The sequence below is a fragment of the Asterias amurensis genome, chromosome 22, assembly GCF_032118995.1.
Source record: "Asterias amurensis chromosome 22, ASM3211899v1".
Classification (NCBI taxonomy): domain Eukaryota; kingdom Metazoa; phylum Echinodermata; class Asteroidea; order Forcipulatida; family Asteriidae; genus Asterias; species Asterias amurensis.
This window is the reverse complement of record NC_092669.1, coordinates 9,765,743-9,789,300: the sequence shown is the minus strand read 5'-3', so window position 1 is coordinate 9,789,300 and position 23,558 is coordinate 9,765,743. Positions and strand designations below refer to the sequence as shown.

At 38.0% G+C, this 23,558-nt stretch overlaps 3 protein-coding genes across 4 annotated transcripts; all 3 read left to right on the top strand.

Annotated features, from left to right (window-relative positions):
- Positions 1-252: 252 nt before the first annotated feature.
- Positions 253-6,284, top strand: LOC139953651 (uncharacterized). 2 transcript variants are annotated; one of them, XM_071953154.1, is made up of 2 exons: positions 253-407; positions 2,038-6,284. In XM_071953154.1, exon 2 carries the CDS (start codon positions 2,504-2,506, stop codon positions 4,859-4,861), a length of 2,358 nt encoding a protein of 785 aa, XP_071809255.1. In that variant the 5' UTR covers positions 253-407; positions 2,038-2,503; the 3' UTR covers positions 4,862-6,284. The 2 variants fall into 2 exon arrangements, with proteins under 2 accessions (XP_071809255.1, XP_071809257.1); XM_071953156.1 differs by lacking the exon at positions 253-407 and adding an exon at positions 1,548-1,839.
- A 566-nt stretch (positions 6,285-6,850) lies between these two features.
- Positions 6,851-16,171, top strand: LOC139953659 (uncharacterized). Its single transcript, XM_071953164.1, has 2 exons — positions 6,851-7,035; positions 11,887-16,171. The coding sequence occupies exon 2, from the start codon at positions 12,399-12,401 to the stop codon at positions 13,962-13,964; it is 1,566 nt and encodes a 521-aa protein (XP_071809265.1). The 5' UTR covers positions 6,851-7,035; positions 11,887-12,398; the 3' UTR covers positions 13,965-16,171.
- Positions 16,172-21,480: 5,309 nt separating this feature from the next.
- Positions 21,481-22,203, top strand: LOC139953562 (perlucin-like protein). Its single transcript, XM_071953006.1, has one exon. The coding sequence runs from the start codon at positions 21,481-21,483 to the stop codon at positions 22,201-22,203; it is 723 nt and encodes a 240-aa protein (XP_071809107.1).
- Positions 22,204-23,558: the final 1,355 nt, after the last annotated feature.

Below are 23,558 nucleotides of genomic sequence, written 5' to 3'. Positions count from 1 at the left end.
GTTTCATTAAACAGCCGTAAACACTAGGCGTGCTGGGTAAATAAGTCTGGTACCACAGATAGGAGGAATACCGATGTTCTGTCGCAGCAAGTTGTGAAGGGAACCCGACAAAGCGTTGTTTTCACGTCGAATGCAAAAATGTTGGGATCGGTAGTCGATCCCTTGGATCTATAACGTTGAGAAGCAAAGCGACTGCGTTGAACCCATGAGTTCGTGTATTTGACCTCTGACAGTTTCTTTTCGCACCGCCGAGCTCAAACAAATTAAATGTAACTTCTGCTTCCCTTTTCAAAAAGGATTTGACGTTTTCAAGAGTATTTTTCTTTCTTTCAGTAAACTCTTCACTACCTCGTAGCATGGAGGTAGGATTACCTCCATGCTCGTAGAGTCGTAGCTTTCTATCAATGGTAAGTTTTATGACATGAACCGAGATACTTGCCGATTTAATACTCCTACCTAGAAGTTTAGAGCTATTTCGATTTCGTCCGGCTATCGTCTCCCGTTACGGGAGACGATAGCCGGACGAAACCGAAATAGTTCTAGGAGTACTTGCCGATATGAATCTTATTATTAATTAAGAAAGATATCCCGAGCCAAGTTTTGAACACACAGAAACAGTTCAATTTTTTTCCCAATTCATTCAATGGCGGTTTTAACTTTTACCACTTCACTTGCCGTCAACTCATCGTCATCTTACAAGATTTTTTTTTAATGGAGCAAGGAAGTGTTAAGTCCTGCCTAAACAACATTATTTCTCATGTTGTGGTTTTCGGTAAAATTTTATTCCCACAAAAACGACTTTGTCTTTTTGTGTTGATAAAATTAAAAAGAAGTACCAATAATTGATATAATAACTAAGGTTTACTGCGATTCAGAACCGCAATGCGTTGTGGGAAGGAATATGGGGTGGTTTCTATGCAGTTTCTACGACTCGCACGCGCAACGCCTATACCTCTAATTGTGTGAGTTCAACAGCGCCCTCTCTTGATATTTTGCTATTCACGATAAACCTTCTAGGCCAAGACTTTAAATCCATGTGAAAAAGCATGATCCTGGGCGGCAGATAGTTTTGCTGCTTGGAGATTATTTTTATTGAAAAAAATTCCCAGAAATATGACCTAAAACATACGTGAATTCTCTTTAAGACACTTTACAGTAACAGTTCTAAGCTTCTTTTGTGGATTTTAAATGTAAATTGGAGGAAGAGACGGAGAGTTGACGGCAAGTAGTAGGACCCTTCAATCGATAATTAATCAAACTATATTCTATAAATAAAACTGATAAAGGGTATGAGATTCATAAATTGTCAATTGTTTCGAGACCAGATGGCAGATTTGAACTTAACTGGGCTCCGATTCGGGGTGAAAAGCCACAACACTGCAAAGCAAGTTGTGCACTATACCATGTAGCTCCAAATGTTTATCTGACAAGAGTTTTACTCAACATAATTGAAGTCAACAATTGAACAAAATTACAAGACAGCCATACTATAAGTTATCACACAAGCGCGAGGCCGAAGGCCGAGTTGGATATGGGACGCAGACACGCTATATTTTCCGTATTTCCACGAGCGCGCGTGTGATAACGTATTTATCTTCAAGCAAACTTGGCGCGTGACATAGAACACACAAGACGCATGGTAGTGATATTAGCCGTGCAATATAGGTTTTTATCACCACTCCATTCTGCCAATCTGATTGGAGGATGAGCGCCTACTTGAAGATAATTTAGTTGTCCAGTGATTGCTAAAATCAATGGCCTCAAGGGTCAATTTCTCAAAGAACTTAATAGAACTAGTCCTAACTTAGGCCTAGTCCTAGGAGATATTGCAAACTTAAGGTCAGTCCTAAATTAGGCAAGTAACTCGCCTTAACTCAAGATAAGACTAGTCCTAACTACTTGTAAAATCTACCACAGGCCTGTGGTCTATTGGGAAATTCGATCCCTGCTGCTTAAAGTTCATTTAATTTGTAAGTTATCATTCTCAGACAAGAACAAAGTTGAAAGTATCTTTTACATTTGATCTTGATTTTACAGGTATGAGCTTTCCAAAGAAGACATGTATGTGGAGCAACCAATTTAGAAAAAGGTGAGCTGGACAACTGAGCTGGAAAAGCATCAAGTTACCCATACTGGAAGTCATTGGATGAATTTGTGTGCGATGTTGGTAATCAAGTACAGGCTCTGACATCAAAGAAAAAACATATTGTGTTGGTAACACCTTCCAATTAGTTCAAACCGACATCACTGTGTCCTCATTGGAGAAGAAGTAATAGTTTGTGACAATTGCAGACATTTTTAAAGCATATTTTGACTGACCATAACTGAACCCGCAGTAAAGGAGAAAACATCTACTTATGGTGTTTTGGAGAAGAAGAAACTGTTGTTTAAGTGGTCATGAGTGTGTCCTTGTTTGACATATTTGGCAACAAAGTACATTGTCAAATTGATTATAAACAATCTTGCGAGTGATTGTTAAAATTTTCTCTTTATTATTACCAATATGAACACTGAAAAGACACAGAACAAAGAACCCTTTTATTGTGATATTGGGGCAAAAACTTTCCCACAAGATCTCCAACTGACCAACAATCAACCAGTCCACACTGGAGAGAAACCATTTCCTTGTGTCATTTGTGGAGAGCGTTTTACTAATCAGGTGGCTCTTACTGACCATCACCTAACTCACACTGAGGTGAAACCGGTTTTCTGTGACATTTGTGGAAAAGGTTTCTTCGGTGAGCCTAGCCTGATCACCCATCAGCAAGTCCACACTGGAGAGAAACCATTTGTTTGTGACGTTTGTGGCAAAGCCTTCTCTCAAAAGCATTGCTTGACCATCCACGACTGTATCCACACTGAAGAGAAACCGTATCTTTGTAAAATATGTGGAGAAGCCTTCGGCCAAAAACTCCACCTGATCACCCATCAGCAAGTCCACATTGAACAGAAACCATTTGTTTGTGACACTTGTGGAAAAGCCTTCAGACAAAAACTCTACCTGGCCAACCATCAACAAATGCACACTAAAGAGAAAATTCTTGTATTTGTTTGTGACATATGTGAAAAAGAATTCTCTAGAAAAACCGATCTGATTTGTCACCAAAGAGTACACACTGGAGATAAACCATTTGTTTGTGACACTTGTGGAAAAGCCTTTGAACAAAAACTCCACCTTGCCAACCATCAACGTATCCACACTATTGTATTTGTATGTGACATTTGTAAAAAAGAATTCTCTAGAAAATTTCATCTGATTTACCATCAAAGAGTGCACACTGGAGAGAAACCATTTGTTTGTGACACTTGTGGAAGAGCATTTTCTTTTAAAGGTTCGCTAATGTTTCACCAGAAAGTACACACTGGAAGGAAACCGTTTGCTTGTGACATTTGCAAGAAAGAATTTTCTAGAAAAGTTAGTCTAATTTGTCACCAGAGAGTGCACACTGGGGAGAAACCATTTGTTTGTGACATTTGTGGGAAAGCATTCTCTGAAAAGGGTAAGCTAATTCGTCACCAGAAAGTACACACTGGAGAGAAACCATTCATTTGTGACATTTGCGGAAAAACGTTTTCTGAAAGAAGTACTCTAATTAGACACCGAAGAGTCCACACTGGAGAGAAACCATTCATTTGTGACATATGTGGAAAACAATTTTCTTCTAAAAGTTTGCTCAATGATCACCAGAAAGTTCACATTGGACAGAAACCATTTGCTTGTGACATCTGTAAAAAAGAATTTTCTAGAAAAAGTGATCTAAATCGTCACCAGAGAGTGCACACTAGAAAGAAACCATTTGTTTGTGACATTTGTGGAAAGGCGTTCTCTGAAAAGGGTAAGCTAAATCGTCACCAGAAAGTACACACTGGAGAGAAACCATTCATTTGTGACATTTGCGGAAAGACATTTTCTGAAAGAAGTACTCTAATTAGACACCGAAGAGTCCACACTGGAGAGAAACCATTCATTTGTGGAAAAAAAAAATCTTCTAAATGTTTGCTCAATGATCACCAGAAAGTTCACGCTGGACATAAACCATTTGCTTGTGACATTTGTAAAAAAGAATTTTCTAGAAAAAGTAATCTAAATCGTCACCAGAGAGTGCACACGAGAAAGAAACCATTTGTTTGTGACATTTCTGGAAAAGCATTCTTTGAAAAGGATAAGCTAAATCGTCACCAGAAAGTACACACTGGAGAGAAACCATTCATTTGTGACATTTGCGGAAAAACATTTTCTGACAGAAGTACTCTAATTAAACACCAAAGAGTCCACACTGGAGAGAAACCATTAACTTGTGTCATTTGTGGAGAGCGTTTTACTAATCAGGGGGCTCTTACTGACCATCACCTAACTCACACTGAGGTGAAACCGGTTCTCTGTGACATTTGTAGAAAAGGTTTCTTCAGTGAGGCTAGCCTGATCACCCATCAGCAAGACCACACTGTAGAGAAACCATTTCCTTGTGTCATTTGTAGAGAGCGTTTTACTAATCAGGGGGCTCTTAATGACCATCACCTAACTCATACTGAGGTGAAACCAGTTTTCTGTGACATTTGTAGAAAAGGTTTCGTCAGTGAGCCTAGCCTGATCACTCATCATCAGCAAGTCCACACTGGAGAGAAACCATTTTTTTGTGACACTTGTGGAGAAGGCTTTTCTTGTAAGTCTGCTCTCTCTAACCATCACCAAACTCACATTGAGGAGAAACCATTTGTTTGTGATATTTGTGGAAAAGTCTGGAAATCACAAAAGAAATTTGACACACACAAATGTGTCCACCCGGTCGGGGAGCCATTTGTTTGTGATGTATTTTCAAAAGAGCAGTTTAAGTATTCACCAACTAGTCCACGCTTTTAAGAAAGCATTGTTTGAGATATTTGTGGAAATTTTTTCTCACACAAAATTGAGCTGACCAATCATCAGCGAGTCCATACTTGATAGGAAAAGTTTTGATGTGACATTGATGTGGATTTGAAAGAAAAAGCATTTTCGTCACCATAGAGTCTTCATGTGCAAATTTGTGGAAGTGCATTTTATGGAAAAGAGGCTTTGAATTAACGCTAGAGAGTCAACACTGGTGTAAAAAAACATGTTTGTGTTTGTGGATTAAGTACTTTCTAAAAACGTCAGTCAAAAAATAGAGAAAGCCAAGGTTTGAGCATTGAGGTAGAATGGTTTGAGAAAAGGCTTTCCACTGAAATTAAATTACACTTTGAAAAACCATCAGTTCTTAATAAAATGGGAAGTACATGTAAATATGAAAAATGTATGTTGCAACATTGATTTGGTTATTTATCTTCAAGTACGTACTAATCCTCCAGCCAGAGTCGCAGAATGGAGTGGTGATAAAAACCTATTATTGCACGGCTAATATCACTACCATGCGTCTTGTGTGTTCTATGTCACGCACCAAGTTTGCTTGAAGAGACGTTTGAGAATGGCCTACTCAGACACTTCATAATCACTGACATAAAGTTGTATATTTGTATGGGCTCAATTTCGAGAGTTGTCGAGAGTTAAAGAGTTACTTAACCGAAACAAATTGCTTGAACATTTTCTGCTAAGCAGAAATTAGCAGGATACCAGTTACAAATTGTACAAGTCTGTCGTCTATGATAATTTGGCTGGGAATCTTATTCTGGTAAAATCATAGTTTTGTTGTGCTGAGCTAATTTTTGTTCTAAGCAGCTCCATGAAATTGGGCTCAGAAGAAAAGAAAGGTTCTCCATTTTCACAAAAATAAAAATGACATGTTATCTTCTCATTAAATCTTCATGTTTACTTTGTAATGTAAATGAAAGAAACTGGAATAAATTAACACAACAGAAAGTCTGTTAGATTTGCTGAGTCTGTTCTGAGTTCTGAAAAGCACAAATTAATGTAGGACGATAACAGACCAGTATGATTCGTTTTTGATGAAAGGGCAGGGGCACCAATGCGTGTTCTCCTTCTTCGTAAAGGGCACCCTATTTCTAAGCATTTAAGGGCACCAAGACAATGACCAGGGGCAAAGATAGAGGCAATCGCCTTCATTACCTCCATGAAGTATTTAGCCTGCAATTAATTTCCACAAAGTTTGCCTTGAAGACGTATTTTCTGATAGGGCAACTTTCAATTCAGATGGTTACTGTGGCAAGTTAATAATAATTTCTTATTTGATGTCCTTTTCTTTGTTAACTTCTACTTAATGTAATGTTTTAACATATTATGATGTTGACATGTGCAATTCAGTTTTTTAACTGCGAGTCATGTTTTAATAAACCATTTTTGAATTGAATTGAAAAAATTGTGTGTTCTCATTGTGTTCTGAATGCTCATGCAACTCAGTGTGGACAAAGGGCTACAGGGGCATGTGCAAACGGGTCCATTTCAGCGGGGCTAACAAAAATTGAAAAGATAGTTTCTAGTCGCCTCCCCCCCCCCCTTGGCCGCCGCCCCTGTTATAATGGGAAGGGCCAAGCACCTCCGGGGGGGGGCAAAACCATCGGGGGTACTACCCTCATAGCAAAACGAAAGTGAGATAAGACAAGAATGTATTGCCCTAAAAGGGTAGCCGAGTCAATGACTGAATTATTCAATATTTTGCGCTTCATGGTCCTCTCCCCTTTGATTTGAATTAACCCCTCTCTCAGACTTGAAATCAAGTCTAACCATGCGGTAGTTAGTGTTACACACAACCGCACACAACCTCCTTATGCGCGCTTGTGGAAATGGTTTCATAAAACAGTCGTAAACACTAGGCTTGCTGGGTAAATAAGTCTCACGTCGAATGCAAAATGTTGGGACTGGTGGTCGATCCCTTGCATCTATAACGTTGAGAAGCAAAGCGACTGCGTTGAACCCATGAGTTCGTGTATTTGACCTCTGACATTTCCTTTTCGCACCGCCGAGCACAAACAAATTAATAACATGTAACGTTTAGTTTATGCTTCCCTTTTCAAAAAGGATTTGACGTTTTCAAGAGTATTTTTTTCTTTCAGTAAACTCTTCACTGTCTCGTAGAGTCGTAGCTTTCTATCAGTATCAGTATGGTAAGTTTGATGATTTATGAACCGAGATACTTGCTGATAATATTCCGAGCCAAGTTTTGAACACAACTGGTTGAACCATTACCATTCATTGAACAGTATTGAACAGTTCAAAACGAACATGTTCAATCATCATCATATCCTCTGCTTACCAGTTATCACGCTATTATGCCTTTTTCTTTGAATTGGGAAAAAAATAATGATGCAATATATCAACCGAAGCCCTAATTATCTTCATTTGTTAATACGAAGTATGCAAACATATATTAAAACTTGATGGACATTGAAATGTTCACACCACACACCGATCTTCTTGGATGACTTCAACTGGCCCCATTTGTTTTGAGTTTTTCCTATTTTCACGGCAAACAAGAAAGTATGGTTTCCCGGTGAAGCCATACATGGAAGAAACATCTGCAGTGACTACAAGTGTTCTTTGAGACTCTGTGTATGACTGTATAGCCAGCAGTTGCCTTCATTTTATTCAAAATATTTTTTTATTAAATTTTTAAAATTACCATGGTAACTTGCAAAAAATTTAAAAAAATCAAACAAAAATAAAAAGTGTGAATAATTACTGGCTTCAAAATCTGATTTCTATTTATTTTTTTTCTACTTTTTTTCTTAATATTTAAAATAAAGCGTATTAATAAACAGTGATAATTGAATCAACAAGCTGATGTTTTAATTTTAATACAAATAATAGTATTGATCAAGGGTTACAAAATAAAAATCTCAAAAAATATTAGAAAATGATATAAGGCACATGGCTTCTTTAAGCCTTGGTATTTTTCTTTAAGAATGCTCAGCAAAACATTCAGTCACATGATTTTGATCATCATGAATTGTGAATTGAAGTAGCGTTTGATGAAACTTTTTCGGTGGGCAAATATTTTTTTATGGCCTCAACATTATGACATATTTTTGTACCTTGTAGAAATGCCTAAAATACCAACTTTTTTGCATTTACAAGTGCAAATGACCAGTGGAGCCTTACGTGTTTCTAAGTTTTGATCAAAGAAGAGGAGACTCTTTGCTTGGCAAATAAAACCACACAATTTTTATCTAGGGACTGTTTACATCGCGCACAGAGAGGTAAAAGATTTGCCACGATATTAGGGACACCTCGAAAACAGGACCTCCTACGATATAATTTGTATAATTCATGATATATCGTAGGAGGTCCTGTTTCAAGGTGTCCCTAAAATCGTGGCAAACCTTTTACCTCTCTGTGCGCCAAGCAAAGAGTCTCCTCTCCCTTCCTTCACCAAAACTTAGAAACGGGTTGTTCTAAAACCCCCTCGACCCCCACGACCCAAGACCCTCCGACGTCCGCCCCATGTTCATAGAATGTCCCAATTCCGAATTCATAAAATGTCGCTTTACGGCCGAGTAAGAATTAAGGGTGACTGCTCTATATTCCGACATCCCTATGTTCCGACACCCCTATGTTCCGACACCCCTATGTTCAGACACCCCTATGTTCCGACACCCCTATATTCCGACAACTCAACCTATACTCCGACGCCCCTATGTTTCGACACCCCTATATTCCGACACCCCTATGTTCCGACACCCCTATATTCCAACAACCCAAACACCCCTATGTTCCGACACCCGTATGTTCCGACAACCTGCACCAATATTTTGTGTTTGTCATTTGTTTTTTAAGAAAAACGGTGCGACTTTAAGAAACTTCACCTGACTGCAATTTAGTCCATAAACGTACCGGTAACCTATCTTTTTGTAGCAGTAGAGGGTTGGAATCTTTTTTAATTGAAGGCTCATGAAATGTTATCAACACGTCGGACACGCATCTAACAATAGCAAAGCACCAATTATCTTAATTTGATTCCATCATTTTTAAAACAGTACAAATTCATCTTATGAATGTTCAAACCTAATCCCGGCCGAAATTCATCGGGAAACCTGACTGTAAAACAAGTTGTGTTGTTGTTATTGATCAACAGAGTAATAATGTGCGAAACAACTTGTCGGAACATAGGGGTGTCGGAACATAGGGGTGTCGGAATATAGGGCTGTCGGAACATAGGGGTGTCGGAATATAGGCTGAATTGTCGGAACATAGGGGTGTCGGAATATAGGTGTGTAACCGAATTAATTCCCCGATTTAGAATTCACAGTGTGTGATCCGCGACGCAACTTCCTTCCACGACTAGGCTCGACTTCAAGTCTGAGACTGCGGTTATATTTATCTGCATCAGCCACACAGAATTGGGAGTATTTAATGTACTCTCCGCTTTCGCACGACAAGTGCACACCGATTGGGGACCCCAAACACGTCCGTGTGGCCATTCGGTCGGTCGGGTCTACAACCTTGAGCTCCGCTTAGAGCAACTAGTAGTACCATAGTACACAGGATGGGAGCGATCGGCTGGAAATGGGTCTGCCTGATCATCACGTAATGAGTTGGCCGTAATCGTATTCGGGTGGTACACGCAGGTTTCCAGTTGGGATAATAATCTCGGATCGGCCAAGAGATACACGTGGAAATGCCGCGGTTTTTTATCTGTACATCATAATTGCCACAGGCCCGATCTCGACAGCCAATCACGCGAAGTTTGCTTTGTGCATACTACGTGTCTTGTACGCTGTGTTGTTGTGATGTGCGAGGCATGGTGGTCGATGTCAGCATACAAAATTGTGTGCGTGATTGGCTGAGGTTGTGAACTGTGGCAATTTCGGTGTACAGAAAAAAAGATCGCACAATAGTCGATGGTCGAGGGGTCGTGGGTCGTGGGTCGAGGGGGTTTTAGAACAACCCCTTAGAAACACGTAAGACTCCACTGCACTGGTTATTTGCACTGGATAACTTTCCGTAAGGCGCCACCACCTTTTCACTCATTTTTACAAAAAGGGACATCTAATTGAGGTTAATTATATATTGTGTTATTTCATATTGAATGAAAAAGTGGTGGCGCCATACAGAAAGTTTTCCTAATGTTGAGGCCATATAAAAACAAATTGCCGACCGAAAAAGTTTCATCAAATTCAAACACCAATTTCAATTCACAATTCACGATGATCAAATCATGTGACTGAACATTCTACTGAGCATTCTGGAAAAAAAATACCAAGGCTTAAAGAAGCCATGTGCCTTATATTATTTTCTAATAATTTTGAGATTTTTTTTAACCCTCGTATCAATATTAATTATTGTTATAAATATTAAAATTTAATATCAGCTTGGTGATTCAATTATCACTTTTTATTTTTACGCTTTATTATAAATATTAAGGGGGAAATGTTGTATTAATATTAAAAATAAATACAAATCAGATTTACAAGCCATTAATAATTATTCACACTTTTTATTTAATTTTTTTTTTTTTTTTTTTTTTTGCAAATTACCATGGTAATTTTTGAAGGCAGTGGACACTATTGGTAATTGACAAAGACTAGACAAATTCACAGTTGGTGTATCTCAACATTTGCATAAAATAACAAACCTGTGAAAATTTGAGTTCAATCGGTCATCGAACTTGCGAGATAATAATGAAAGAAAAAAACGCCTTGTCACATGAAGTTGTGTGCATTTACATGGTTGATTTCGAGACCTCAAGTTCTAAATCTGAGGTCTCGAAATCAAATTTGTGGAAAATTACTTCTTTCTCGAAAACTATGGCACTTCAGAGGGAGCCGTTCTCACAATGTTTTATACCATCAACCTCTCCCTATTACTCGTCACCAAGAAAGGTTTTATGATAATAATTATTTTGAGTAATTACCAATAGTGTACACTGCCTTTAAAATGTCGTAAAAAAATATTGTGAATAAGTCTCACAAAACACTTGCAGTCACTGCAGATATTTCTTCCACATATGGCTTCAACGGGAAACCATTCTTTCTCGGGACCAGTTGAAGTCATTGAAGATTGGCGTGTGGTGTGAAAATTTCAATGTCCATCAAGTTTTAATTTATGTTTGCATACAACAAATAAACAAATGAATTAGGGCATTTGTTGATATATCGCATCATTATTTGTTTCCCAATTCAAAGAAAAAGGCATAATACCGTGAAAACTTATTATTAGAGGATATCATTGTTCAATCAATAATCAGTAAAACTAAAATCTATAAATAAAACTTAAAAAGGGGATGAGATTCACAAATTGTCAATTGTTTCGAGTCCAGATAACCAGATATGAACTTATGAACCATGGAGCAATAAACTAACTGGGCTCTGATTCGTGATGAAAAGCAACAACACTGCTGCCTGCATAGCAAGTTGTGTACTAACTAGTACTGTGTACTGTAGGGACAATTTTTACGACCTCGCCACCAACTTCCGGCCGTTTAAAAAAAATAACATAAAATAAACTTTATTTTATGTTATTTTATTTCTTTTGCACCTGAGGGTGTTTTCAATCGATTGGGCTAGGATGAATATTTTTTTTTTTTTAGTTATCCTACTGTAGCTCCGAATGTTTATCTGACAAGAGTTTTACTCAACAGAATTGAATGAAAGTTTTTGAATGGCAACATTTGAACAAAGATACAAGACCGCCCAGAGTTGTCCGGTGAATGCTAAAATAAATGGCCTCAGGGGTCAATGTCACAAAGAACTTAGAACTAGTCCTAACTTAGGACTAGTCCTAGGAGATAATTATTACAAACTTTAAAGGGTAGTTCTATTTTGTATATAATAAGGCGAGTAACTCGTCTTAACTCAAGACAAGATTAGTCCTTACTCTTTGTGAAATCTACCCTAGGCGCCTGTGGTCTATTATTGTGAAATTCGAGCCCTGCGTAAAGTTCGTTAAATTTATAAGTTATCATTCTCAGACAAGAACAAAGTTGCAAGTATCTTTTAAATTTGATCTTGATTATACAGGTATGAGGTACATCCAAAGAAGACATGTATGTGGAACAACCAATGTTTAGAAAAAGGTGAGCTAGAAAAACATCAAGCTACCCATACTGGAAGTCATTGGATGAATTTGTGTGTGATGTTGGTAATCAAATACAGGCTCTTACATCGCAGAAAAACCATGTTGTGTTGGTAACACCTTCCAGTTAGTTATAAAACTGACATCACTGTGTCCTCACTGGAGAAGAAGCAATAGTTTGTGACAGTTGCAGACATCTTTAAAGCAAATTTTGACTGACCATTACTGAACCTACAGTAAAGGAGAAAAACATCAATTTACGGTGTTTTGGAGAAGAAGAAACTGTTGTTTAAGTGGTGTCCTTGTTTGACATATTTGACAACAAAGTACATTGTGAAACTGAAATTTGTCTTTAAGCAACACTAGTTTCCGACCATGATGAAAAAGGAACAATCAATTGTCGACTATAAACAATCTTGGAAGTGATTGTTAAAATTGTCTCTTTATTATTACCAATATGAATTCTGAAAAGACACAGAACAAAGAACCATTTCATTGTGATATTGGGGCAAAAACTTTCCCACAAGATCTCCAACTGACCAACAATCAACCAGTCCACACTGGAGAGAAACCATTTACTTGTGTCATTTGTGGAGAGCGTTTTACTAATCAGGGGGCTCTTAATGACCATCACCTAATTCACACTGAGGTGAAACCGGTTCTCTGTGACATTTGTGGAAAAGGTTTCGCCAGTCAGCCTAGCCTGATCACCCATCAGCAAGTCCACGCTGGAGAGAAACCATTTACTTGTGTCATTTGTGGAGAGCGTTTTACTAATCAGGGGGCTCTTAATGACCATCACCTAATTCACACTGAGGTGAAACCGGTTCTCTGTGACATTTGTGGAAAAGGTTTCTTCGGTGAGCCTAGCCTGATCACCCATCAGCAAGTCCACACTGAAGAGAAACCATTTGTTTGTGACATTTGTGGAAAAGCCTTCTCACAAAAGCATTGCTTGACCATCCACGACTGTATCCACACTGAAGAGTTAGAGAAACCGTATCCTTGTGAAAGATGTGGAGAAGCCTTCAGACAAAAACTCCACCTGACTGACCATCAACGTATCCACACTGGAGAGAAACTAATTGTATTTGTTTGTGACATTTGTGATAAAGGTTTCTTCAGTGAGCCTAGCCTGATCACCCATCAGCGTGTCCACACTGAAGAGAAACCATTTCTTTGCGACACTTGTGGAAAAGCATTCTCTAAAAAAGGTCCGCTAAATCGTCACCAGAAGGTACACTCTGGAGAGAAAGCATTTGCTTGTGATATTTGTGGAAAGTGTTTTGCCCATAAGTACGCTCTCTCTAACCATCACCAAACTCACATCGATGAGAAAACTCACATTGAGGAGAAACCATTCATTTGTGATATTTGTGGAAAACTCTTTAAATCTAAAAAGAAATTTGGCAGACACAAACAGTTCCACTCTGTAAAGAAATCATTTTATTGTGACACTTGCGGAAAAGATTTTTTTCAAAATATTCATCTAATCTCTCACCAGAGAGTCCACACTGGAGAGAAACCATTTGTTTGTGACATTTGTGGAAAGGCATTTTCTCATAAAAACTGTTTAGAGCGCCACCTCAGAGTACACACTGGTGAGAAACCGTTTGTTTGTGACACTTGTGGAAAAGCATTTGCTGATGGAAGAAGCCTGAGTAGACACCAAAGTGTCCACACTGGAGAGAAATCATTCATTTGTGACATTTGTGGAAAAGGATTTTCTCAAAAAGTCAATCTAGTTTGTCATCGGAGAGTACACACTGGAGAGAAACCATTTGCTTGTGACATTTGTGGAAAAGCATTTTCTCAAAAAAGCACATTAGATTTACACCAAAGAGTCCACACCGGAGAGAAACCATTCAGTTGTGACATTTGTGGACAATGTTTCGCTTATAAGTGGTCTCTCCCTAAACATAAACAAACTCACATTGAGGAGAAACCATTTGTTTGTGATGTTTGTGGAAAAGTCTGGAAATATAAAAAGAAATTTGATAAACACAAGTGTGTCCACACTTGAGAGAAACCAATTGTTTGTGATATTTTGGGGCAAAGTCTTTTTTTTTTTCGGTGCTCCGTTTTATCATCTGGCCGTAGAAAATATAAGTTTTGAAAAAAGATTTCCAGCGCTCCATATTTTGTTTGCCCAGAATAATATATTTTATTGAAAACAAATTTCCGGTGCTCTGTAATTCATCTTGCCGGAGAAAATTGTAATCTTCAAGTATTCAGCAACTATTCCACGCTTAAAAGAAAGCATTGTTTGAGATATTTGTGGAAATTTTTGCTCGCACAGAATTGAAACACTGGCGAGAAAACAGTTTTAATGTGAAATTTTTTGGAGTGAAAAAAAACATTTTCTAAACGAAAACAGAGTCCTCACTGATAAAATTTATGAAAGTCATCTTATGATACATGTAAGATGCTCTTAAAGGCAGTGAACACTATTGGTAATTGTCACAGACGGGTCTTCTCACTTGGTTTACCTTATATTATTTTCTAATAATTTTGAGATTCTTTTTAAACCTTGTATCAATATTAATTATTATTAGGATTAGGCCTATAAATATTAAAATTTAATATCAGCTTGGTGATTCAATTTAAATTACTTTTTATTTTTACGCTTTATTATACATATGAAGGGGGAAGTGTTATATTAATGTTAAAAATAAATACAAATCAGATTTACAAGCCATTAATAATTATTCACACTTTTTATGTAATTTTTATTTTTTTAATTTTTTTTGCAAATTACCATGGTAATTTTTAAAAGCAGTGCACACTCTTGGTAATTGACAAAGACTAGATAAATGCACAGTTGGTGTATCTCAACATATGCATGAAATAACAAATCTGTGAAAATTTGAGCACCAGTGGTCGTCGAAGTTGTGAGATAATAATGAAAGAAAAAACACCCTTGACACACGAAGTTGTGGCGTTTAGATGGTTGATTTCGAGTACTCAAGTTCTAAACTTGAGGTCACGAAATCAAATTCGTGAAAAATTACTTCTTTCTCGAAAACTAGGTCACTTCAGAGGGAGCTGTTTCTCACAATGTTTTATACTTTCAACCTCTCCCCATTACTCGTAATCAAGAAAGGTTTTATGCTTATAATTATTTTGAGTAATTACCAATGAGAAGTTCAGTAAGAACTGTTGAAAATCTTGTTATTTTCTTCCTTTTTCTTTTTACTTGCAAGCATGCTTTCATTGTAACCCAAGAGACGTTTCACACTGCAATGTCTCAAATCTGATTTAGTATGTATACATTTTAGAACAAGTCAGCTTGATGAATGTATACGTTTTAGAACAAGTCAGCTTGATGACTGACACTTCATCACATCAAGTTTTACTTTAGCTCATTTGAGCCCAAGAGCCGCTTAAAGGCAGTGGACACTATTGGTTATTACTCAAAATAAGTAGTAGCATAAAACCTTTCTTGGTGACGATTAATCGAGAGAGGTTGATGGTATAAAACATTTTGAGAAAGGCTTCTCTGAAGTGCCATAGTTTTTGAGAAAGAAGTAATTTTCCACGAATTTGATTTTGAGACCTCAGATTTAGACATTGAGGTCTCGAAATAAACCATGTAAACGCACATGTAAACTTCGTGTGACAAGGGTGTTTTTTGCTTTCATTATTATCTTGCAACTTCGATGACCAATTGAGCTCAAATTTTCACAGGTTTGTTATGTAATGTATATGTTGAGATACACCAACTGTGAAGGCTAGTCTTTGACAATTACCAATAGTGTCCACTGCCTTTAACCGGAAAATATTGCTTTAAATGTTCTACTAAGCATAAATTAGCTGGATGCCAGTTTCAAATGTTACATGTACTTATGATACTTTGGCTGACAATACATACATACATGTAGTCTTGTTGTGCAAAGCTAGTTATTGTGTGCAGCTCTATTGAAGTGGTTCATGAAAGAAGACAATGAGAAAAACCACCCATATTAAAAGCCTTTTTCACAAAAATTACACCTTTTCTAATTAAACCTTCATGTTTAACTTTATGGTGTGAATGAAATAAAATAATTAACATACAAGAACAATTGTTAAGCAAAAATTATTGTAGCACAATTCACATCCCCAAAGTCTGCCTGGAAGACGTGGTTTTGGGGGGTTAAATTAGGGCACCTGTAGAAAAAAAAGGTTATTTTCGCACAGAATTTGTACGGGAAAAAAATCGTCGAAGACATAAAACTTACACGGTATAATGATGCTGATATAGTTGTAGAAAATATCCCTTGAAATGTTTCTGTCTGAGAGGTCATAATTTGATGAGTAAATTTCCCGTTGAGAGTTTTGTCGCTCAGTGAAATTTTTATTATTATTTTGTTTTTTTAATTGTCATGCAAAGTGTGGCCCCCACTGCAGCCGGCCGAGAGCCCCGCAGCCCTCCTCGGTTGTACTTTAACAACGGACCGGGTCTCCACTTAACGCTCGTGGGGGACGGAGCGCCGCTGGCCCCCACGAGCCACCTCTCCGACGAGTGTAACGCTCGTGGGAGACGGAGCGCCGCTGGCCCCCATGATCGGTTTTCACTATTTTCTGGTGAACCATAGGGGCCGATCGAGCTGAAAATTGTCAGTATATCCGTGGTGGATTACTTAAAGTGCTAAAACTGCCAGCAACTGTTTTGTTACCAATAGCCAATGAAAGACAGTGGACACTATTGGTAATTGTCAAAGACTGGTCTTCACAGTTGGTGTATCTCAACATATGCATAAAATACCTGTGAAAATTTGAGCTCGATCGGTCATCAAAGTTGCGAGATAATAATGAAAGAAGAAAACACCCTTGTCACACGAAGTTGTTCGTGGAAAACTACTTCTTTCTCCAAAACTATGGCACTTCAGAGGGAGCTGTTTCTCACAATGTTTTATACCACCAACCTCTCCCCATTACTCGTTACCAAGAAAGGTTTTATGCTAATAATTATTTTGAGTAATTACCAACAGTGATGTCCACTGCCTTTAAAGGAACATTACATAATTGGTTTTTGCTAACAAAACTTGCTGGCAGTGTAAGCACTTTTTGTAATCCACCATATACATAAACTGACAAACCTGTAGAAGTTTGAGATTGATCGGCCATCTGGGTCACGGGAGAATAGTGACAAAAACGATGACACATTTTGCATTGCATCGATGCTAAAATAACTAGACAGCGAAGCTGCCATGGCGAGCTGCCGATCGCCAGTAAGAACCAATGACTGACAGAAAAACCAATCATTTGATCAACTGATGGTCACAGGGGTGGAGACATTGACAAGTATGAAGTTAAGACCATTAAGGTTTTCATCTTTTCATATTATCTACATGTAAGCAGCAATATTTGATTGAAGTTTTAAATCTGTACATCGTTGCAATAAAGAGTGATGACCATTTAAAGGGACACGTTGCCTTGGATCGGACGCCAGAAAATCCACACATGCATTGGTTCAATTCAGTGCACACACACGCACACACACATTCATTGAACTAGTCAGTGGTACATGTATACACATGTATACACGAGAAATGTATTCAGATGTTTAATTTCCAGAAGAATAGTTTCAGTACATCAGTGCAATAAGAAGTTATGACCATTTAACACTCTAGTCCCTGCACCGCCCGAGTTTGCCGAAATGATTTTTCAAGATTCTTGCAGTAAATTACTGGAATCATAGTTCAACATTTTCAAGGCTGATTATTTATAAATAAATGCACAATTTGTGACCCTTTCGGCGATATTTGTACTAGTCCTCATGGGGAGGGGGGGGGGGGGGGCAATAATTCCCCTCGTTAAACGCCTGCGGTAATATTTATGGCGATTATTTTTGTATAACGACAAAATGGACACAATCATTAGCTTTTCAAGGCTTTTATCTGGCACAATGCTGATTATTTGCGAAGGCGTTAGTTTTCGACAATATCACCATAAATGATAATTCATCATCATTAGCTTCGACAAGTCAACTGTGAAGGGATGAGTCAATAACGATCTATAAAAAACTAGATGAATTCACCAATGCGTAGACCTACTAATGACTATCTAGTTTTATTTTGATATTTCTTTTTATTCTACAAACAAAAGTTGTAACGAGGTTTCCTCCTACCGCATAATACAGTGTATCACTTTAGGTGGCTGGGCGGTCCAGTGGCTAAATGGTTAAGGTTTTCATTTTTTTCAGCTCACTCAACTGGAACCATTGATGCACTCTTTGAATTTTATCTTTTCATATGTATCTATACGACAGAAGCAATGTATTAAGTTTCAAGTCAGTACATCGTTGCAATAAGAAGTTATGACCATTTAAGGTTTCTATTGTTTCAGCTCATTCAACTGGAACCATTGATGCACTCTTTGAATTTTATCTTTCCATATGTATCTCTACGACAGAAGCAATGTTTGACTTATGTTTCAAGTCAGTACATCGTTGCAATCAAGAGTTATGATCATTTTATATTTTTCATTGTTTCAGCTCATTCAACTGGAACCAGTGACAGAGAGATTGATTTTTGTTTAAACAAATTATTTCAAAACTTTAAGTTTGAGTTTGTTTCTTTAAAATCCAGATGTCAATGTTTGACTTTGAGCCTGAAAAAAAAACTTTACAATTTTTTGTATTCCAAAAACTTTAACATTTGTTTTATTCCAAAAACTTTAACATTTTCTTATTCCAAAAACTTCAACATTATTGGAAAACAGCTTAAAACTACAAAAAATGACTGACAAGTATATATAACAATCTCACTTGGGCTTGTACATACCAAAAACAACTCAACTCAAAGACTGCAACTTAAACCAAAAACTTTAACATTTCAACGGAGTGCGGACGGACGGACGGACGGACAGACGGACAGACAAAATCGATATTACATAGGCTCGCGTACTGCTAAAGCAGCTCGCCAAAAATGAATAAAACGCTCACTGAGCGATTAACTCCAAACGCGAAGTTATATTATTTATTTCTAATCAAATATGACATTTCAGACAGAAACATTTAAAGGGATGTTTTCAACTATCATCATCATTAGACCGTGTAAGTTTAATGTAAATCTGCGATCTTCATGGTTTTTTGTTTCTTACCAATTCTGTAACGCTCCTTTTATTATATGCACCTCTTTCCACGCGCATACCGAGTATTTGCGGTAAGGTCCTAACTTCATACAAATTTGCACAAAAGCTTGCTTAGCATGAAATTTCTTCCTCGATAAAAACAGGAATACTAACCAAATTTCCGTTTGTTGCATATTGCTTGTTGCTGGTATTTAGCTGTTGTTTGCTTATCCTGAAAATCATTTGGAAGTTTGGTTGGTAATTCTGTTTTTACCAAAGGAAGACATGTCATGCTAAGCAAATTATTGTGCTTAGCAGCTCTATAAAATTGGGCCAAGGTCTTTTTGGACGTCCCCCACTAACAGCGCCCTATATTACTTCATTACGGCCCACTAATACAAAACATTGTCCCCGTTTGTCTTTCATTAACCCACAATGAAAAGTGATTAAATGCAACATAAATTTGTTGACTCAAATTACTTGTTCGTCATTTCTTATCTCACTTGTCACACGATAATATTATGATAATATTATTAATTTTTCCCAACTTGACAGTTTCGGATAATATATCCATAGTATAATATAAATATCGAGTAGGATAGATGGCCTTGGCTTTTGATCCAAACCGGATCACCTTTTTATAAAAGCTGGTCCATACTTCATGGGAATGCGATGAAATTTAGTGACACAATAATCGGCACGCGCTGTTTTTCTTCTTGTGACACAAGAAACTTCGGGCAGATGAATCGGGCTCAACATACGCGAATGCTTCGCACAGATTTCGGTATGCCAGTGCTGTTAAATAGGACTTGTTAATCCACAACTAAAATACATTCTAAAAAAAACTGTTGGCTTTCTTTAAACATGGGAAGGTTTGTGTTTGCCTTCTATTTTGTTAATTCCCGTCACCCTTGGTATGAGTTCTGCACATTCGTGCAAGTTTAAGATGTTGTGTCCATTCGGCTGGGAGTCATGGGCGGCTATGGCAACAAAGTTCTTGATAAAGAAAATACGTCAGAATTTAAATTAAGGCGGATTATACCATTGACTAAAAAATTAAGTAGGCAGATGAATCTAAGAGCTGGTGCGTAATGGTTTTCCATGGAGATTAATTTTTGATTTGAAATTATTCCAGAACGTCTGATGGCCAAGGCTGTCCACAAAGCGTGCGTCACAACAGTATTGTTCATCTCTCTCTTCCATCGATTCCTTGCAGCAAAGAGCGTGTTTTGAATCTGGGTACGCCTCTTCTTATTTACTGGTGGTTGGGAATTAATCCAGATTACTTCATACTGATGGACATCTAGGCCAAGGTTTTCCAAAGCAGGCATCACAACGGAGTCTATTGTTTATCTCATGCTGGAAGATGTACATGCATTAAAGACACTGGACACTATTGGTAATTGTCAAAGACAAGTCTTCTCACTTGGTGTATCTCAAAATAATATGCACAAAATACAAACCTGTGAACAGTTGAAAGCAGTTGGTCGTCGAAGTTGCGAGAGAATAATGGAAGAAAAAACATCCTTGTCTCACAAGTTGTATACTCATTTCAGATGTTTAAATTCGAGCTTAGGTCTCGAACGATTCAAATATTTTAGTGAGAAATAACTCTCAAATGCTTGGTTACTTCAGAGGGAGATGTTTCTCACAATGTGTTATACTATCAAAAGCTCTCCATTGCTCGTTACCGAGTACGTTTATGCTAGCAATTACTTTGAGTATTTACCAATAATGTCCAGTGCCTTTAATACTCTTCCTTCAACCTCTTGAAGCTAAAATCGTGTTTTTTGATAAGTCTGTGCCAGCCTAGCTGTTCCTTTACTTTTTCTTTAAATTGCTGTAATTAATTACACTCGGTTAAAACCTGTGTCAGTCGCTGATTGGCCAGAAATGGTTCGTCAGATTTTGTTTTCAGTGGATTAGTTGAGACAAGCATCATTACGTAGGGAGGTTTGCTGGCAGTGCTGACTTGTGGTTGTGGCGAGATGATGTAGTAGTTTAAGTTCCCGGATACAGCAAGTACTTTATTGGTCTCAAAAAGAAAGACGGTCTCGTTGCAGATGAAGTTTCTACTTCTGAATCGTCCAATAGAAAACCAGCATATTTAGTTAACCTTTAAGCGATTGACACAACAATTCAACTCCATTGGTTCTCAATGAACACATCGATACACAGTGTAAGCCATATTTCAGACTGCAATATTCCTGACTTAACTTGCTGATCAGAGCAATCCGAGTTCTACCCTCTGATGTTTTGTAGCTGAGGAATCAACAACCACTGACTGAGAAAGAACTTAAGCGATATCGTTTGCAAAATTGAGTGTCAAGTTAAGGGAACTGAGAGAAAGTTAGTGATTGTGGGCTGCCGTATTAAGTCACCAATCGGTGGACGTGTGCCAAAGTGCCGTTAAATTTATAGACTTGTCCCCACACCATTAAAAAGATTCCGAGACTTCGGCTCTTCAACTTGGCTCTCTAGAAACAATGGGAGGGTTTTGTTTGCCTTCTGTTTTGTTGATTCTCTTCACCATTGGTATGAGTTCTGCTCATTCGTGTGAGCCTCAGATGCTGTGTCCATTCGGCTGGGAGTCATGGGGCGGATCTTGCTACAAACTTCTTGAAGCGCTAATGACTTGGCATGAGGGGAGATCAAAATGTCAGGAGATGGGAGGGGAGATGGTTGCGCCTTCATCACTGGAGGAAAATAACTATATACTGAGTAAAACCTTGGATTATGTTTGGATTAATTGCAATGATATAAAGGTTGAAGGGCAGTGGGACTGCACTCCAGACAACGGCGGGTATAGGAACTGGAACCCCCTGCAAGGGCCAAACGGCGGAACTAGCAAAAACTGTGCTGAGCTAATACCCCCATGGGATGGTAAATGGAGTGATTATCCATGCTCTAGTGACGATCACGTTATCTGCAAAGGCAAGGAAGTCGTGGATTCACAGGCCAAGTTGAAGCAATGGCGCCTGCTTGCGTCGTGTCTGACCGGCCACACCTTACGAGAGATACCAACCAGCAACGTCCGTGCCTGCGCCACTGAGTGCCTCAACGACCCCATATGTCGTTCCTTCAACGTGCAGCACTTTGGGAGTGGGGAGCGAATTTGTCAACTCAACAAAATCACCCGCTACGAGGCCGACCACACCCAGTTTGTTAAGTCCAAGAAACCTTTCACGTGTATTTACGGAGAGAAATAAATTCAACCAACATTGTTAAATCACTAGAGTAAAAACATAGAAATGACGCTCAAGTAACAGAAACAGCCGATCGTTGACTTTACTCAAAGATTTATAGCCCAAAGTTTGGACCACTTCAGAATTTAAATTACTCGTTGTTGCCTTTTTGTTTTACTCAAAGTAGTAAACATTTTTGGATGAAACGTTTAACGACAAAAAACCCAAGACCATTTTACTTTCATGAAAGCAAATCAGCTTACGGACTTGTGGGAATCTCCGAGAGGACTTGTGACGGAAACTTGGAAGGGACAATTCGCAAACTTTTATTTTAATATTGAACACAAAATCTATTATCTCTCGAGGCTTGTGGACAAGATGAAAGGATATTTGTATAAGTGAAGCTCGTTTAGTTAATTTCATTAAATATATAATAAGAGCTTGATTATGAAATGAATGTCTTTAGACGTTGATCTTAAAGACAAGGAAACAAATAAATTATTTCAAGTGAGAATTTATCACAAAGTATAGAACAACTTTATTTAAGTCCATTGTTCAAGTACACTCACACCAATGGAAGGTTTTACGCCAACAAAAATAGCGAAAGAATACACTGTTCTCCTTGAAATACTTTCGAACAAAGGGTTGAAGCGAAGGGTCACGGGGTCAAGTTAGCTTTTTGGAGACAAAATAGGATAACTTTCCGTATGGCGCCACCACTTTTTCACTCATTTTTACAAAAAGGGATATATCAATCAGGTAAATTAGATACTATATTATTTTATTTCAAATGAAAAAGTGGTGGCGCCATACGGAAACTTTTCCGACAAAATATTAGTGAACGGCGTAAAGCGATAGGCATATTCCCCATTGGATAAGCGAGGGTTGTCCTTTGAATTTCCACCACACAAGATGGGGGGGGGGTGTTGAAGAGTAATCCAAGTTACTGATTTCCAATGATGCGCCTGCAACCGGAAACTACGTCATTGAACCGCTCGCGAGCTGGGGATTGTGTAGACTTGGTTTCAAGTCTGCGATCGTGGCTTTTAGTCAAACCAATAGACGTTACACTATTGCATTAAATAGCGCCCTCTATATTACACTATTGCCTTAAATAGCGCCCTCTAGAGTAACCTCCGTAATTTAAGCTGAACACATACCCAAACTAAATAATATGCCGTATAATGTATAAACTTGTGGCTGCTGAATATCTCCATAATTTTATAAGAATGATGATAACGAATCCTGAAGTATTAATTGCATTTAAACTATATATGTATCAAGACTGATTGATAAGTCAATGAATTAATTCCCTTTTCCCTTTCCATCAGATACCTACGGGCTTAAAAATAATACAAGAACTGCAGATTTTTTTTTAA

Bases quoted from the DNA above. Each gene is read 5' to 3' on its own strand.
- LOC139953651 (XM_071953154.1), top strand. From the start codon at position 2,504: ATGAACACTGAAAAGACACAGAACAAAGAACCCTTTTATTGTGATATT.
- LOC139953659 (XM_071953164.1), top strand. From the start codon at position 12,399: ATGAATTCTGAAAAGACACAGAACAAAGAACCATTTCATTGTGATATT.
- LOC139953562 (XM_071953006.1), top strand. From the start codon at position 21,481: ATGGGAGGGTTTTGTTTGCCTTCTGTTTTGTTGATTCTCTTCACCATT.